Raw genomic sequence first — 15628 nt, forward strand, 5'->3', positions numbered from 1 at the left:
TATTATACTGTTATGTATTCTATAATATATAACATAAAATACATATAATATAATATAATATAATTAATGTATTATGTAATGTGTATTATTATATATTATAGTATAACTTTTATTCTTATTTTTAATTTTTGTACATCTAAAAACATAACTCTGACCAGGAGTTATAACCAACGTTGCCTTAACTTCACACATTTAAGATCTTGGTTTATTCCCTCAGTGCCTGGGTCATCTGGCCCTGTTTAGACACACAGTCTCAGGTACGGGACCGTTTTTTCTATTTCAAAAGTCCTTTAGAATAGAATGTAAAAAAAAGAATTTTCACTAGCTTTTTAGACCAGATATTTATTGAGCATCTTATATTTTAAGCTCACAGCCACAGGCCCATGGTGATATGTCCTTAAATATCTTAGGCGTCTTCTTTCTTGGTGTTAGAAACATCACCCGTGTTTTGCAGTATTAATGGTACCAAGACTGTGTTTAGACCAACATGTAAATTAAGGAAAATGTAAAGTCATATGAAACTTATCTTTACAGGTCACCTCCCAGGAACTCCAGGTTTTAGATAAAGTGATGGTTTCTCTTTAACCTATGAAGATAAGAGAATAGTTGTGGGGAATAAGTAAGAGAAGAGTTATTTCCCGAGAAGATTCTTCATTTTGTTTTTTTTTTTCCCTTTTATATCTTTGTTATTTATTTACATAGGAGTTCAAAGTAAGGTCGGGGTTTAGACTCTTTCATTTCTTTGTCCTATAAGTAATATACCCAAGAGAAGCCAGCAAGCCAATGAGTACCACACAGTTTTGGGGCACAGCTGTCATTGTGTCTGGGATGAGACCTATTTCTGGCCTGTGTCACTGGTATTCTTCACCTATGACGCTTCCCAGATGGAGAGCTTTCAGGGTGGGGATTTCAGTCTACTGAGGGTCACAGTACTCCATCCTGGTGTATACTTTCTAGGGCTGCAGAAGCTCAGGAATTGGCCCAGAAAATTCCTAGACAAGTGGTTTCCCACAGGAAGGGCCAGGGCGCCATCATGGCTTGGCACCTTAGCTGGTATTCACACTAGGCTTTACGATGAGTCTGTGCTTTTGACAGTCCTTGCATGTGAGTCATCAAACCCTTGGTGCCTGTTACGTGACAGTCACTGTGTGAGGCACATAGAAGGGTGCCCAAGACCTACGTCCCTCTCTCTGAGAGGCTGCAGTCTAGGAAGGGGAAGCAAGAGAATAGAGTGTTGTAGGCACCATGATTGAGTCACATCTGTGAAGGATTTGCTGGGGGTCCAAATCGATCAGAAGGCTTCAGAGAGGATGTTGTAAAGTCTGAGTTTTCGTGGAAATGTAGAGCATGGGTGATGAGGGTGGGGGGAGGAACAGAAGGGCATCAGAATAGGGACAGAGATTTCTTTGAAAAAGGAGGATGTGTTGGTCGCCTGGCTTGACACGTATCAACCCGTTAGTCACCGGTCTTGACTTGGCTGCGCAGCTCGTGAGAGGGTCTCATGTTTCACTTGCACTCTTGGTCTCCTGCACACTCCCCAATGAAGCTGCTCTTTCTGTGGGAGGGAACGCACTTATCTAGGGACGGTGAGCGATGGAGGAGAGAGCTGGACGAGATGTGGGCTGTGGCCCCAGTTCCCCCGCAGATCAGCTGTGTGGCCTGTGGGAGGCAGCTTCTCCGAGCGTGAAGTGAGGGTGATGGTTCTTCCTTGGCTGCCCCGTGGGATGGGGGGGCATCACATGAGACAGAGCGTGCTGTGTTGCAGCTTGCAGAGTGCTCTCCTGTGGGAGCAGTTTTCCCTTGTTCCTCATGGGTTTTTAAATTAACTGCCTCCTTTAAAGTGCATTTAGATGTATGCACACCACACAGGTAAAACTAGGCAGATAGCTGATGAGGTTATCTCATCGTACGGATTCCTTTCTCACGGCCCCCCACTAGCGCCATACCAGTGCTTTTTCCTTTGAAAGAACGTAATGGATGTTTAAAAAAAACAAAAACCAAAAAACAAAACTTTTTTTTTTTTGTAGGGTCTAATTTCTGTGTCACCATTTAGAAAAATTATTATTCACGTGACTTCTTAAAGGCATGTTCTGTCGTGTACCTTCAGTGGAACTACGAGTGATGTCCTTATTTTTTCAACTTCTGTCTATAATAGGATCTTTAACGACTTGCTGCTCTGGGAACCAACTGCCCCTTCGCCAGTGGAGACATTTGAGAATATTTCATATGGTATTGGTCTTTCCGTAGCCAGTCAACTGATTAATACCTTCAACAAAGATAGTTGTAGTCAATTTAAATCTACAGTTCACTATGGTAATGTATTTTAAATTTGTTTGGAATTAAAATGCCTGGTTTATCAGTAAATTAGCAACCCTTTCTCAATTGGCATTAAAATATTTTTTGGCTGTTTTCTACTCGTAATGTATTTTATAATATCTTTTAGTAACTTACAGTATTTCCCCACTTTCATCTATATATTGAGAATATTATCAATGAAACGTGTTGCCTTTATAGTGACACCATACACGTTGTCTTAAGTTCATTGGGAAAGAGAGCAATATAGTAAGTACGTTCTTATTGTGAGGCCAGATTCTTGGTAAAAAAAAACAAAAGAACAAAACAGGTTGTAAGATAAGAATTGTGATAATGTTCCAGTTACTGTTTTATTTTAATAACTGTCAGAACCGTAGAATTATGACATTTGTTTCTCGCAGATGAGGAAAGTGGATCCGAGGAGGAGACGTTGCAGTATTTCTCTACCCTTGATCCCAACTATCGTTCCCGTAGGAAAAAAAAACTAGACTCTCAGAACAAGAACTCACAAAGTTTTCTCTCAGTTCTTCTGAGTGTTAATCATGGATTAATGGCAGTGTTCACAGAAGTAAAGGTGAGGATTTGCAAATGCAGAGTGTTTCAAGTGTATCTTATTTCAAATCTCCTCTGATCCATACATGCAGTCATCGAGGGAGTGGGAGGTTGCCTCGGGCCTGGGGAAGATCAGTGTCGTGAGGCTCTCGCTCCACGGTGACTTGGTGACCGCAGCTTTGGGGAACGAGCTGTCACTGCAGATCAGAAGACAAGTGTTACATGGTCCTTTTGGCAAAAATGCTGGTTCTGCTCCTGCAGTGATCGCTAGAAATTTTATCTGTTACAAAGGCGGATGAAGGACAGGGATTCATTTGGCAGAAGAGGCCCCACCAGCATTTAATTACTCAGTTTTTAATACCACTGTGGTGGGTGGTTCCAGAATCAGACCAGTTGCCACCACATGGGAGGAACTTCGAAGCTGAATCAGGAAGGAGCAACCCAAGGGTCATTCTTCCTTTTCTGCAAGTAAATAATGACTTCTGTATTTTTCTGATCTTTTTTTTTTTTTTTTTTTTTTTTTTTTTAGCAAGATAATGGAGATCTGTTGGAGAACAAGCATGGTGAATTCTGGTTAGAGTTCAATAGTGGTTCCTTGTTTTGTGTGACAAAATACGAAGGTTTTGATGACAAGCACTACATCTGCCTTCATTCTAGCAGTTTCAGTCTATACCACAAAGGTAGGACACGTTTCATGTGTGTGTTGTTCGCTTCTGTTTAGACCGGTTTAAATTTTATTTCACAAAATCTATTGAGAACAGAACTCTGATAATAGAAATTTTTTTCTGTGGGGTGGTCTGATTCCATTGGCAAAGTGATGCTTATTGTACATTAGGAGTTGACTTTATGTTTTTTGGGGCAACAACTTTATTGAGATACAATTCATGTACCATCCATTTCACCCATTTAAACTCTACATTTCATTGGCTTTTACTATTTCACAGAATTGTTGCAACATCATCACAGTCAACTTTAGAATGTTTTCATCACCCCTAAAAGAAACTAGGTACCCCTTAGCTGTACCCCTCCCATAGCCTTCACCCTGCCCAGCACTAAATAACCTCTGATCTGCTTTGTGGATTTATGTATTCTGTATGTTTATGGAATCATTCAGTATGTGGTCTTTTGTGACTGGCTTCTTTCATTTGTCATGTTGTTTCCAAGCCTCATCCAGGTGTGATGGTGTTTTATCCTTTTTCATTGCTGAATAACACTCCATTTTATGGATATACCATATCTTATTATCCACCGATGAGTTGATAAGACTTTATGGTCGTTACTCTCAAACAGTATCTCCTTGTGGTAACAGATACAGAATTTACCATCCTGTGAGCACATTCCCTGTTACCTTGTCAATAGAAGATATTTGCAACATTCTTTTTTTTTTTTTTCTTCTAAGTGTAGAAAACAGTACTTGGACAGTCTTAATGTTTATCAGATTTTTCTGTTTAAATTTAATTTTCCTAGCATTTCCTATCTTAATTTTTTTCTTGAGTACCGTCATTCATACCAACATTAGCAGAGACATACAGATTATTAATGTCAAGCTGGTTCTTGGTCATTATAGTCAATGGAAGTATATAGAGTTTTGTTTTGAGTTGTGAAAGTCTGAACTAATTTCAGATGATCATTTCGTTATGTCGTCATCTCGTTGTGGATGTAGGCATAGTGGATGGAGTGAGTCTTCCCACAGAAACACGACTGCCCAGTTCAACCCGCCCGCATTGGTTGGAACCAACTATTTATTCCTCTGAAGAAGATGGCCTCAGTAGAGCTGCTTCAGATGGTGTTGGAGGTGACACTTCGAATATGCTCTCTGTCGCAGTTAAAATACTGTCTGATAAATCGGAGTCCAATACAAAGGTTTGTCTTTTGTATTTTTGTACCATTATGTACTTGCCATTCCTTTGATTCCTAGCTCCAAGTGATTGCATAAAAGGCAACACATTTTTTCCCTTAGAAAAACTTTTCAAGTTTTGATTTAGAGGGTTACATAGGTGGTAAATGGAATTCTTCGTGTTGTTGTGTGTAGGAATTTCTCATTGCTGTAGGATTGAAAGGAGCCACACTCCAGCACAGGATGCTTCCTTCTGGGCTTAGCTGGCACGAACAGGTAAGAGAGTTGTTACGCGTATTGGTCTCCTTCTGACTTCATACTGACATGTAGTATACACACTGTGAAGTCACAGATCATAAAGGAGCAGTGCTCACTGAGTTTTCCCTGGAGTAAACACTCCCAAATAACCACCTCTCAGGTCAGGAAGTGGAATATCATCACCACTCCAGAACGAAATTGATTTTTTTTTACCTTAAAGTTTGGACCCTAAATCTCCCACAGACAGAGTTATCGTGTATGTCACTTAAGGGAAGGGATTCTGTGACCCAGAATCTTAGAGCACCTGGTATGGAGAAGAGATGAATGGTGTATTGACTTGCACTTCTAACCCTGTATTCCTTAAGGTATATTTCAGAGTGATTGCAGAGTGATTCCCTAGGCCAGTAACATGCTTTGAGGCATTTAGAATGATTTTTGTAATTAATTTCCAGTGCAACAACTGTTTGATTAATGAAATAACAGTTGGTTAATTTCTTTTCTATGTGAGAATTGTACAATGATTCTTGTTCATTTTCCTTAGAAAGGGGAACTTTTTCCTTTCCTCTGAAAATAATAAATTAGTTCATACTCGAAAGTTTTCAGAGAGCTTTCATAAAAGCATTTAGGGAACACAAGGAGGCTTAGAACAGTGTGGTGAGGGGAAAGAGACAGTTGGGGTGAACGCTGAACTCGGTTGTAAGGGAGAGGTTAGTCTAACCCTATTTAGATAGAAATATGGGAGAATGGATGTCGGTAAGAGAGACTGAGACTGAGTGAGGTATAATGTAGGGAAAAATAACTTTTCCCGAAAATGGATTGTGTAGAAAACCAGGCGGAGCGTAAGCAGTCTTTAGCAAAATTTATTTTTTTCGAGAATTGTCTCTGGCAAAATAATGTAAAAGTATATCATACGTACTTCAGTTTCATAAGATAGGATTTTTCCAAGACTTCTGTAGCATTGCAGTTGTCAGATGGGCCTCTCTCATCATTTCAGACCCTAGTTTTGCAAATACTGTTTTGAAATGAATTCCTTCAAAATGATGATTTTCTACTTTTAGCTTTGATTTTTCCAATAAACGGTTGCTTTTTCTGTGAGATATTTTATTTTACATTGGTATTAAGGATATCCTATCAAAACTTTTTTTTTTTTCCTCTAAAGCAGGGCATTTAATATTTTTGTGATTATAGATTTTATACTTCTTGAATATTGCTGATGAACCTGTCCTGGGATATAATCCTCCAACTTCATTTACAACTTTTCACGTTCATCTCTGGAGCTGTGCACTTGATTATAGGTTAGTTCACAGATGGACTAAATAAAATTCTATTCAAAGTAGGTACTGAGTTTTGAAAAAATACGTAATTCAAATTAAGGTTCACGCTGCTCTTTTAAGGGAGTTTCTGTTGTTGTAGCCAACTGATGTTTTTTGTTTCTTTTCGGTATTAGGCCTCTTTATTTGCCGATCCGATCTCTTCTCACTGTGGAAACATTCAGTGTATCGAGTAGTGTGGCCTTGGATAAATCATCATCTACACTCAGGTGTCTATGTGAACTTTGCTGACTACTAAATTTAGCTGGTCCAAACATGCTGACTGATACTTAGCTAAACTCGATTCAAGTCCCAATCTTTTGTTAAAACCAGCATTCTTTTACTCATAGTCCTGTCTCTCTGTCCAGGTTTTCAACTTTGAGATTTCAGATGATTCGTCCCATCTCTTCTATTTATCACTGTTTTTTATTTTTAGGGAGGAAATGAATTCTTGAGATTGGTAGTTTACTTCTTAAAGCAGAATATAAACTTCCCATATGACCTAATACACTTTATTTTCATAATTTAGGTCTTGTGAATTTGGGCATCTATTAAAACATGCTGAAAATTTACAATTTGAGCAGATGATTCAGTCTTACTCTTTACACAAATTAAATATTTCTAGCACTCAGAAGCAGTGAGTTTTAAAGAAATGTCAGATGGCACTTGTAAGAAACTGTAGATGACTTTGATGACTTGTGTATCAGAAGAACGATACACCTAAGTGTGCCGTGATCACGTGTTAGGTATTCCAAGTTAAGTGTTTAGAGGTTGATTTTATCTTTTTTCCTCAGAATAATCTTGGATGAAGCTGCTTTGCATCTGTCTGACAAGTGTAATACTGTTACTATAAATCTGAACAGAGGTAAGAGTTGAAAAACAAAATCTGGGGTTAGATGAATGCTCTTTATTTTTTGTACATGAATATTTTAAAGCATTTGAACTCTGAAATGATGCCATTGAACTAAGGATCTTGTTAAATACCAGTTTGAAGTTGTAATGTCCTTAGAATGTCAGTTAAGTGCATCAAGTTATATATACTCTGTTTACTTAGTAAAAGATTAATTTTGTTTCTAAATAAAGGGAATTGTAGGACTTTTAAAGGATGAAACTATATTTCCATTGCATTTTAAATATTTTTAGCACCAACTGCCATGAATTTTAAAGAGATGCTAGTTTTAATACATGTTGGTTGGATCAGCATTTTTTGAAAGCTTTGCTCAGATATTTTGTTAATTTAAAAAATTTTAGATTATGTTCGTGTGATGGATATGGGGCTTTTGGAATTAACCATAACTGCAGTGAAATCTGATTCTGATGGAGAGCAAGTAAGTTATTAAAATAAATGGAAATTTTTATCTAAGTCCTTTTTATAGGAGAGACTAAAGAAGTATTGAATTTACTGTAAAAATTGTTTTGGTTGGAAGTAGATAAAATGTTTTAAAATTGGAATTTAGTCATTATAAATACACATTTCCTGTGGCGAGAATAATTATATTCTACTTTATTTAATGTAAACCTATGCAACAAAAGAAATTCTTATCTCGTTTGGAAAACGTTTTCTTAAATTTTTTTTTTTAAGTTTATTTATTTTTGAGAAAGAGCATAAGCTCGAGCAGGGATGGGGCAGAGAGAGAGGGAGAGAGAGAATCCCAAGCAGGCTCTGTGCTATGCGGGACTCGAACTCACAAACCGTCAGCTCATGACCTGAACTGAAACCAAGAGTTGGACGCTCAACTGATTGAGCCACCCAGGCGCCCCTGGAAAATGTTTTCATCCATTTTCCCTTGTGTGCGCCCAGACTGAGCCGCGCTTTGAGCTACACTGTTCGAGTGACATTGTCCATATCAGAACATGCTCGGACTCTTGTGCTGCGTTAATGAATCTCATTCAGTACATCGCAAGCTATGGGGACTTACATGCGGCTAACAAGGCGGAGACGGAGCCTGGAGCCCCTGAAAGAAAGACAAAGGTACAGCCAGCGGTATCGTGCATTACAACTAACTCACCCTGACCCGTTGCAGCCACACGAGTGACAGGTGTAGTCGGTGAGGTCTTCATGACCATCACGAGGTAGAAAAGAAACTTTGAAAAATCCTCTATTATTTACCGTCAGAGTGATGAGGTCTGGAAAGGTGGTTCCAGGGGCCTTTTTGGAAAACCGTTCTGCTGTCTGATATTCTTTGTTTCAAAACCTTAATCTTCTCGGCCAACATAATACTTTTTTCCAGACTTGAGTTATTTTCATTTCACCTCCAGGAAGAAAGAAAACACTTAGCACGTAAGAGCTTGCGATGTGCAAGTCGTGTGTAAAACTGCTTCTGAGAGGGGGAGATGCAGGTGTTCGTATTGTTTCCAGAGGCCTCTGTTCTCCTTCATGTTTGTTACGTGGGATTCTGTTCAGTTTTCAGTCTATGTTCTCCTGTGTGATTTCCCTTAACCCAGTGTGACAGGGTAAAGATGATCACCTCTGTTTCATAGGTGAATAAATTAAAACCCAGAGAATTAGGTGATTCGCCCAAACTAGTAGCCAAATGGCAACAAGATTCAGGTATTTTGATTTCCGGTTCAGTGCTTTCTTATGCCCCCGTACATTACCTCTGTGTCCTCTCTTATGTCTAGAGTGAACAGTGTCGAGCGTGTTTAGCATTTTTAAGTGTTCAGTGTTTTTTCATTCTTTTTCATGGTCTGGTCTGTGAACAGAATTCTGTCTCTTTGGTGATGGAGCCTCTAGTAAGGGCCTGATGGACCTTGCATTCTTTTGTTCAGGGGATGCTTCTACCCTTCATTTGTGTTACACTTCTGTTTTTGACTCCTTGCTCCTGCTATATTCCCACCGATAAGAAGGTGATTCGTGACACTCCCTCTCTACTGTTTATTCTCTTTTTAAAAACATTCTCCGGTTTACTAAAAGTTACTTTAAATTATCCCTTTCAAATGAGATCTTTCCAGTTCAGAGTCCTGCTCCCATTTGAAAAGCGTGATCTGGATGTAATGAATGCACAGTTCACTGACCAAAATGGTTAAGCTCCCTGCTGGAGATGAGCCCCCAGAATCCCCATTCAGTAGGTTTCCCCTCCTGTGTGCCCCCTGCTGACCTTGGACAGATGTCCAGTCATCCCAAGACCTGAGGCTCTGATCTGCAGCGGCTTTTGGTGTCAAAGGGGCGAGCCTTGTTGTAGCTGCCAGATCTGAGCAGATCTAACTCTGCAGAGAGACTCCCTCTCCCCCAGCCTCACTGCAGTATTTTTATCCTGTCTCTTCTAATGTGCTGTCTCTTCACGACCCCAGTTCACTGTGCTGGCTGGGACGTGATGGCATATTTATTTCTGTTTGCCAGTAGTTGTCAGGGTGATGGTGATGATGCTAAAAACGTAAGACGTAAGCGCTGCCGAGCAGAATGTGGAACACTGCCTGCGTTCCTGCTTCCGGTGTGTTTGTAAAATGTAGTGTATTTCCGGGACAAAATCATGCTAAGTCATTTGCTTCTTAGAGCATTTTCGGTTATTTCTAATTAGGCTTTTTGGCTGTAGGTAGATTCCGGTGGCCGCTCATCCTCACGAGGCCCAGTACTTCCAGAAGCAGATCAACAGATGCTACGGGATTTGATGAGTGATGCTATGGAGGAGCTTGACCTGCAGCAGGCCACTGCGTCTGCACAAGGCCAGTCTAACGGTACGATGGGCCCGGCCTTCTTCCCCCAGGAACTTCGGGGCCGTAGTTGAGCCTTACGTTATTTGTACGCATATACATTCTTCAGCAAGTAACTTAGTAACGAAAAGACAAGTCTGAGTTTGGGTGGATATTTATTAGTCAATCAGCTTGTGTTTATCGAGTGTCTAGTAGATAAACGACACTGGCTGGGGTGTTGTGGGGGACACAGATTAAACGGAAAACGGAGCTTATCTTTTCTGTTGGCGTAGAGTTTCGTAAAACAGATCGGCACTAAACCAAACTGATGCTCTTACTTAGAACGATTGAGAAACGACATGAGAAAGAGCTTCAGAAAGTGTCACCATCCCCCAACTGCTGTTCAGGAGGGATGGGAACCATCTCATTAGACTTCAATGCAAGTGACATGAATTGGCTTTTCAAGAGTGGACGGGGTTTAGGTATGTGGAAGGGAGAGGAGGTAATCTTGGCAGGATCATGAACGTTGACAGAGGCACGGAAGCATGCACAAGCCTTAATTATCTCACAGCCCAGGCGGTTACTGGAGCGCAAGCTCCCTTCTTATTGAAAAGAATTGGCCAGTAAAGGTGGAGAGGCGGGGAGGAACCAGCCGGTGAGAGAGCCTTGATAGCCAGACTGAAGCATCTAAATACTTTGAAGCATCCATCTAAAAAGTGTTTGTTTTCTAATTGGATGAATGTAGTCATTTCTACATATTCTAAAATCTTAATTTTAAAAGATTATCTCCTGGTGTTAGAAAACTTTAGCGTTAAATGTTGCTTTCGTTCTAATTTAGAATAAATTAGAACTCAGGAAACAAACAGGAACTTTTAGCTTCCTGTGTGTGCTACATTATCTGTAATAAACATTAGCAGCTAACCTCCTTATGTGGGAAAGAATATTTCACGAATATTTACTGGACAGCTTCAGTATTCAGTAAGTGCACAGGCACTTACAAGGGATGAGTAACTTAGAAGAATTTAAAATCTGGTCTGGGAGCCTCTTGAGGCTAAAATGGCACTTTATCCATCTTCGCGTTCTCCATCCATCCAGTGGTTGGAATGACTGGAGAAAGATACGTGGGAGAAATGCATAAAAACGTACGTTCACATTCAGGTTTGGCGCACGTGCGGTCTTTTGTGAACTTCACGTTGACAGGGCTACCTGAGAACAGGTGTCCCGTTGGGCTATCCAGCACCGGATGAAGTAGCCCGTCCGTCACACGGCACCACTCCCTGGCCGAAAACCGCGTGGCCGCTGTTTCCAACCCACCCCCCTCCAGAAGCAGAGATTTCCTGTAGTCTTTAGGGGAGGGACGGCCATACATAACCACTTTCCCTCCCCTTGCGCTATTGTCCCAGAAGCTTCTTCCAGAGCTCCACCCACAGGACAGAGCTGTTCATATGAAAATCTGGCTTTAACGAACCTCCAGTCAACACTAATCAGCTGCTGCCGAATTTCTGAGCTTCACTGATGCCAAATAACTAAGAGGAGACTGTCTATGACTTTATGAGACCGTCGTTCGCTGTTTGCTTGGAGAACATCAAACTTATTGTCAGTTTCCTTAGTAGTGGCCAGAGGGTTATCGTCAGACAGAAATGAGATATGGCCGGTGAAAACATTCAACATAGTGTGCAGCTGACATGTGGTTAAAATGGTTACCAAGCATTATTGTCGATGTTTCAAAATGTGCCAAAATTGAGTGTTTTCTTTTTTTTTTTTTGGTTTTTGTTTGTTTTACCTAGGTGTTTTGAATGAAAAATCTCAGATTCAGGAGCCATGTTGTTCAGACCTCTTCCTGTTTCCAGATGAGAGTGGGAACGTGTCTCAGGAGCCCGGCCCTGCTTACACCTCGTTCACACACCACCTGATCAGTGATGCAATGACAGGTGCTCCCACTGAGAATGACGACTTTTGCATTCTTTTTGCACCAAGAGCAACTATTCAGGTAATAAATGGATCATGTAACTGAGGCCTTAAGGTAGTGTTACAAGTAAAATTGACCAAAGGGTACCTGAAAAAGAGTCTTTAGGTTTTAACTCTTTGTAGTTGAGAATGACTTCATTTTGTAATTATTGAGGCTTTGCAAATGTTTGCTATACTTTACTATTTCTATGACACATTTCTCAGAAACTCAGAGAAGAACGCTCTATGTTTGCAAAATTTTCTACATAGATTATTAAGCTGCAGATGTTGTGTGTAGTAAGATAGCTCTTCAGAGTATTAAAGTGGCAGAAAGGAGTGCTATCTAGAGTTGCTAGTCCAAGAATTGGGAAAGATAAGATCTGGTTTGTGTGAAGGCTGATGGATGGTTGATACATATCATTTCCATGTTAGAGTCATGCTCACATTAATGTATTTATTTTTAATGTTTGTTTATTTTGAAAGAGAGGGAACGAGTTGAGGAGGGGCAGAGAGAGAGAGAGAGAGAGAGAGAGAGAGGGAACGAGTTGAGGAGGGGCAGAGAGAGAGAGAGAGAGAGAGAATCCCAAGCAGGCTCTGCACTGTTAGCTCAGAGCCTAATGTGGGGCTTGATCTCACGAACCGTGAAATCATGACCTGAGCCGAAATCGAGAGTCATAGGCTTAAGTGGCTGAGCCACCCATGTGCCCCAGAGAGTCATGCTCATATTTAAAAAGGATGGTCTGGATTTAATGAATCCACAGTTTACTAAAATGGGTAAGCATTGGTGCTGAAATGGAACTTTATGCATCACCATTTAGTGTATATATGTGTTAAACTGCTCAGTAGTGACTTGGCAGGTAAGTGTATTTGTTTTACTACATCCTGGGAAATTAAAAGGCAGTCAAACTCTCAACAAGTTCATTATTAGGATCATGGTAATTTGGTCAGCATGTTGAAGTACGTTAAGTTTGAAATGTAATATTGACTTTGAATTAGAGAACTATACAGCCCCCTCCACATACACACAGATAGACACTTGCTATATCTGTGCCTTTTTTATTATCAAACAAATAGTAAAAGCCAAACTGAAGACTATAAACATTTTTTATGGAATGATTTACGTAGAACAGAAAGTCCATTTTATGGTTAATGCAGAGTATCCAACGTGGTGATTACTACATTGTAACTAGCCCCGTTTTGTATATTGAAATTATTGTTAAAAAGAATGCAGAATCAAGAAATCTTGAGATAAGCAGCGTAATCAGTGGTTTCTACTGCGACAAGATAGGATGTGTTCCCTGTTTCTTTGTTGTAGGAGAAGGAAGAAGAACCAATTGTAAAAATAATGGTTGATGATGCAATTGTAATAAGAGAGAATTATTTTAGTCAGCCCATTAAGAAGACAGATACAAGCAAAGCCCCATTGCACTTTCCCATCCCTGTCGTCCGGTATGTTGTTAAAGAAGTCTCTCTTGTTTGGCATCTTTATGGAGGAAAGGATTTTGGAACAGTCCCTCCTACTTCTCCGGCTAAAAGTTATATGTAAGTTGATTTCTACAAGAAGTTTTCTTGTTTCTACAAGTTTCTACAAAAACTTACTAGAAGTTTTTTGTTTTTTTTACAGGCCACTATGTTCTTTTCACAGCATACGTAGAATTTGTCATTTTAAGGAGTATTAATAAAGTAGTATTGAAAACTATGTAATTTAAGTTACTCCTTTAATATAAAAGCTCTTCATTTGTAAACTTATTCGCATTGTTTGTATGTTTACCAAACTAAGGCAACTTAAGTGATTTCCCTTCAGCACAATTTTGGGGCACCTACCCTGTGCCAGAGCCTGTGTTAGAGGCACATTCACCAAAATGAGTAAGACCCAGGCCCTGGCCTCCATTCAGAAGGACCGTTATGTGAGCAGGTGAGGGCAGTGCAGTAAAGCCTGTGCCTCAGGAGGCAGGGACCATGTGTGCCCTTGACTCTCTCGGGCATCCCGCTGGGTGCTAGGCTAGGGCTCGAGGCTCCTGAAGTACTTGTTAAACGTGTGTTTGGCTTTGACACATAGAAATACAGTTTGTGGCAACATGTTGATGGTTCTGTAATCTTAATTTTCTCTTTTTATCTTACTGTTTTTCCTGAGGTCATTCATTGCCTTTCTTTGAATATTCCTGCAACAAAAGGTTTTGTTGTTGTGGCTGTTGTTTGTTCTTTCTCCATTTATAGCAGTCCTCACAGCTCACCTTCTCACACACCCACGAGGCATGGACGTAACATGGTGTGTGGGGGAAAAGGAAGAAACCATGACTTTTTAATGGAAATACAGTTAAGCAAGGTGAGATGGCAGTTTGAAGGAAAAAAGCCCCTGAAGTGGGAGCATTAATGGGGGTTTGGAGTCACGCCCCCACCTTGTGTTCTTGAGCCACCAGCCCCACGCCTCTGGATTGGAAAAGTGCAAGGGGTCCTGTAAAACTTTTACCTCTTTTTCTTTCTTAAATGTTCTGAGAAGTTTGAGGGGTTTTGTGTTTTCCCAGGCTTTCCCTAGAGGAGTGTCTCTCAGAGTTGAGCAGGGGTCAGAAGCACCTTGAGGGCTTGTTAAAACACAGGTTGCTGGGCCCCAGAGTTTCTGATCCAGTAGGTCTGAGGTGGGGCCCATGAATTTGCATTTTTAATGAGTCCCCAGGCGATTCTGATAACTCCCTTTTCCAGGCCCACACTTGGGGAACCACTGCCTTTGAGTGTCTGTCCATGTGAGAGGGTCTGCCGTTGGATGGCACCTCTGTGAGTCCCTCGTGAATGTCAGGGACCAGTATGTTCAGGCCACCAATGACATTATATGCATTTAATCCTTTCAGCTTGTCTGGGATTGTGCCCAGTGCCATATATTAGGGTACTTAACATAGGAATATTGTAGTGAGGATCGTCCCCCCCCCCCCCCCCCCCCGCCTCCCTCTTTGGGACTTGAACCCTGCATGCATTGATTCCCTTTCAAGCAGTTTCACAGGTACTCAAGGTGCTGATCGTGTGTGTTACTCCTGTTGAGGGTTTTGCCTGAAAAGGATAGGGAGTTTGCCAAGATCAAATAAGAAATGTCAGTCAAGCTTATCCTTGTCGGGGACACATAGATCAATAAATACGTGAACAAATAAAGAACTGTTATGTTCTCCGAAAGTGAGAATTCAAAAAATGGTGAGGGATATTTTGCATTTGAAAGAGGAATTCTAATTTGAATAAAAAGTAAAAAATTGCTGTGTGTTCCTTCTTGGATGTGAAGGTGAAGTTTCAGCACGAGGTCTACCCCCCTTGCAAGCCGGAATGCGAGTCCAGCCTCTTAGAGCACCCAGTCTCCCGGCAGGTGTTCATCGTGCAGGATCTTGAAATTCGAGATCGTCTGGCAACATCACAAATGAATAAGTTTTTGTACCTGTATTGCAGTAAAGAGATGCCTCGAAAAGCTCATTCCAACATGGTAAGATTTAAGACCTCCTATTTTCTGTCATTATATTAGTTTTGGAAAAGTGTTTTTATTATATCTAACTGCAGATTTAGACTGGGGAAAATTGCTGGGTTGGTTTTTTTTTTTTTTTTTTTCATTTTAACATGAAAATCCCTTTTAAATATGCTGCTTAAAGTTTTATGTTTTAAAAATTATTTTACACGTCACTTGGAGGGTCCGTTAATTATAATTGCCAGTATATTGATGCCTGAGGAAAACCAGAAGTCCATAGTGATCTACACAGAATACTTAGTGTTGCTGGAAGCTGGAAATGTTCCAGATTTCGAACACTTT

The 15628-nt window shown here is 40.4% G+C and overlaps 1 protein-coding gene across 5 annotated transcripts in view; it reads left to right on the forward strand.

The window, feature by feature from the left end:
- Positions 1–15628, forward strand: part of ATG2B (autophagy related 2B) — a 74275-nt gene that overhangs the window by 38369 nt on the left and 20278 nt on the right. For 3 of the 5 annotated variants that reach the window (XM_047080149.1, XM_047080151.1, XM_047080153.1), the window contains exons 19-33: positions 2156–2313; positions 2715–2887; positions 3395–3545; positions 4529–4728; positions 4898–4978; positions 6149–6255; positions 6408–6500; positions 7065–7135; positions 7522–7598; positions 8072–8242; positions 9804–9945; positions 11688–11890; positions 13163–13389; positions 14065–14173; positions 15113–15307. In XM_047080149.1, the coding sequence (XP_046936105.1) occupies positions 2156–2313; positions 2715–2887; positions 3395–3545; positions 4529–4728; positions 4898–4978; positions 6149–6255; positions 6408–6500; positions 7065–7135; positions 7522–7598; positions 8072–8242; positions 9804–9945; positions 11688–11890; positions 13163–13389; positions 14065–14173; positions 15113–15307 (2158 nt within the window). The remainder of the gene's footprint in view (positions 1–2155; positions 2314–2714; positions 2888–3394; positions 3546–4528; positions 4729–4897; positions 4979–6148; positions 6256–6407; positions 6501–7064; positions 7136–7521; positions 7599–8071; positions 8243–9803; positions 9946–11687; positions 11891–13162; positions 13390–14064; positions 14174–15112; positions 15308–15628) is intronic. The other 2 variants (XM_047080150.1, XM_047080152.1) reach the window with 2 other exon arrangements.

This window comes from Lynx rufus, unplaced genomic scaffold, assembly GCF_022079265.1.
Source record: "Lynx rufus isolate CCGP_SWC_20201006 ecotype Redwood Valley unplaced genomic scaffold, mLynRuf1.p SCAF_17, whole genome shotgun sequence".
NCBI lineage: Eukaryota > Metazoa > Chordata > Mammalia > Carnivora > Felidae > Lynx > Lynx rufus.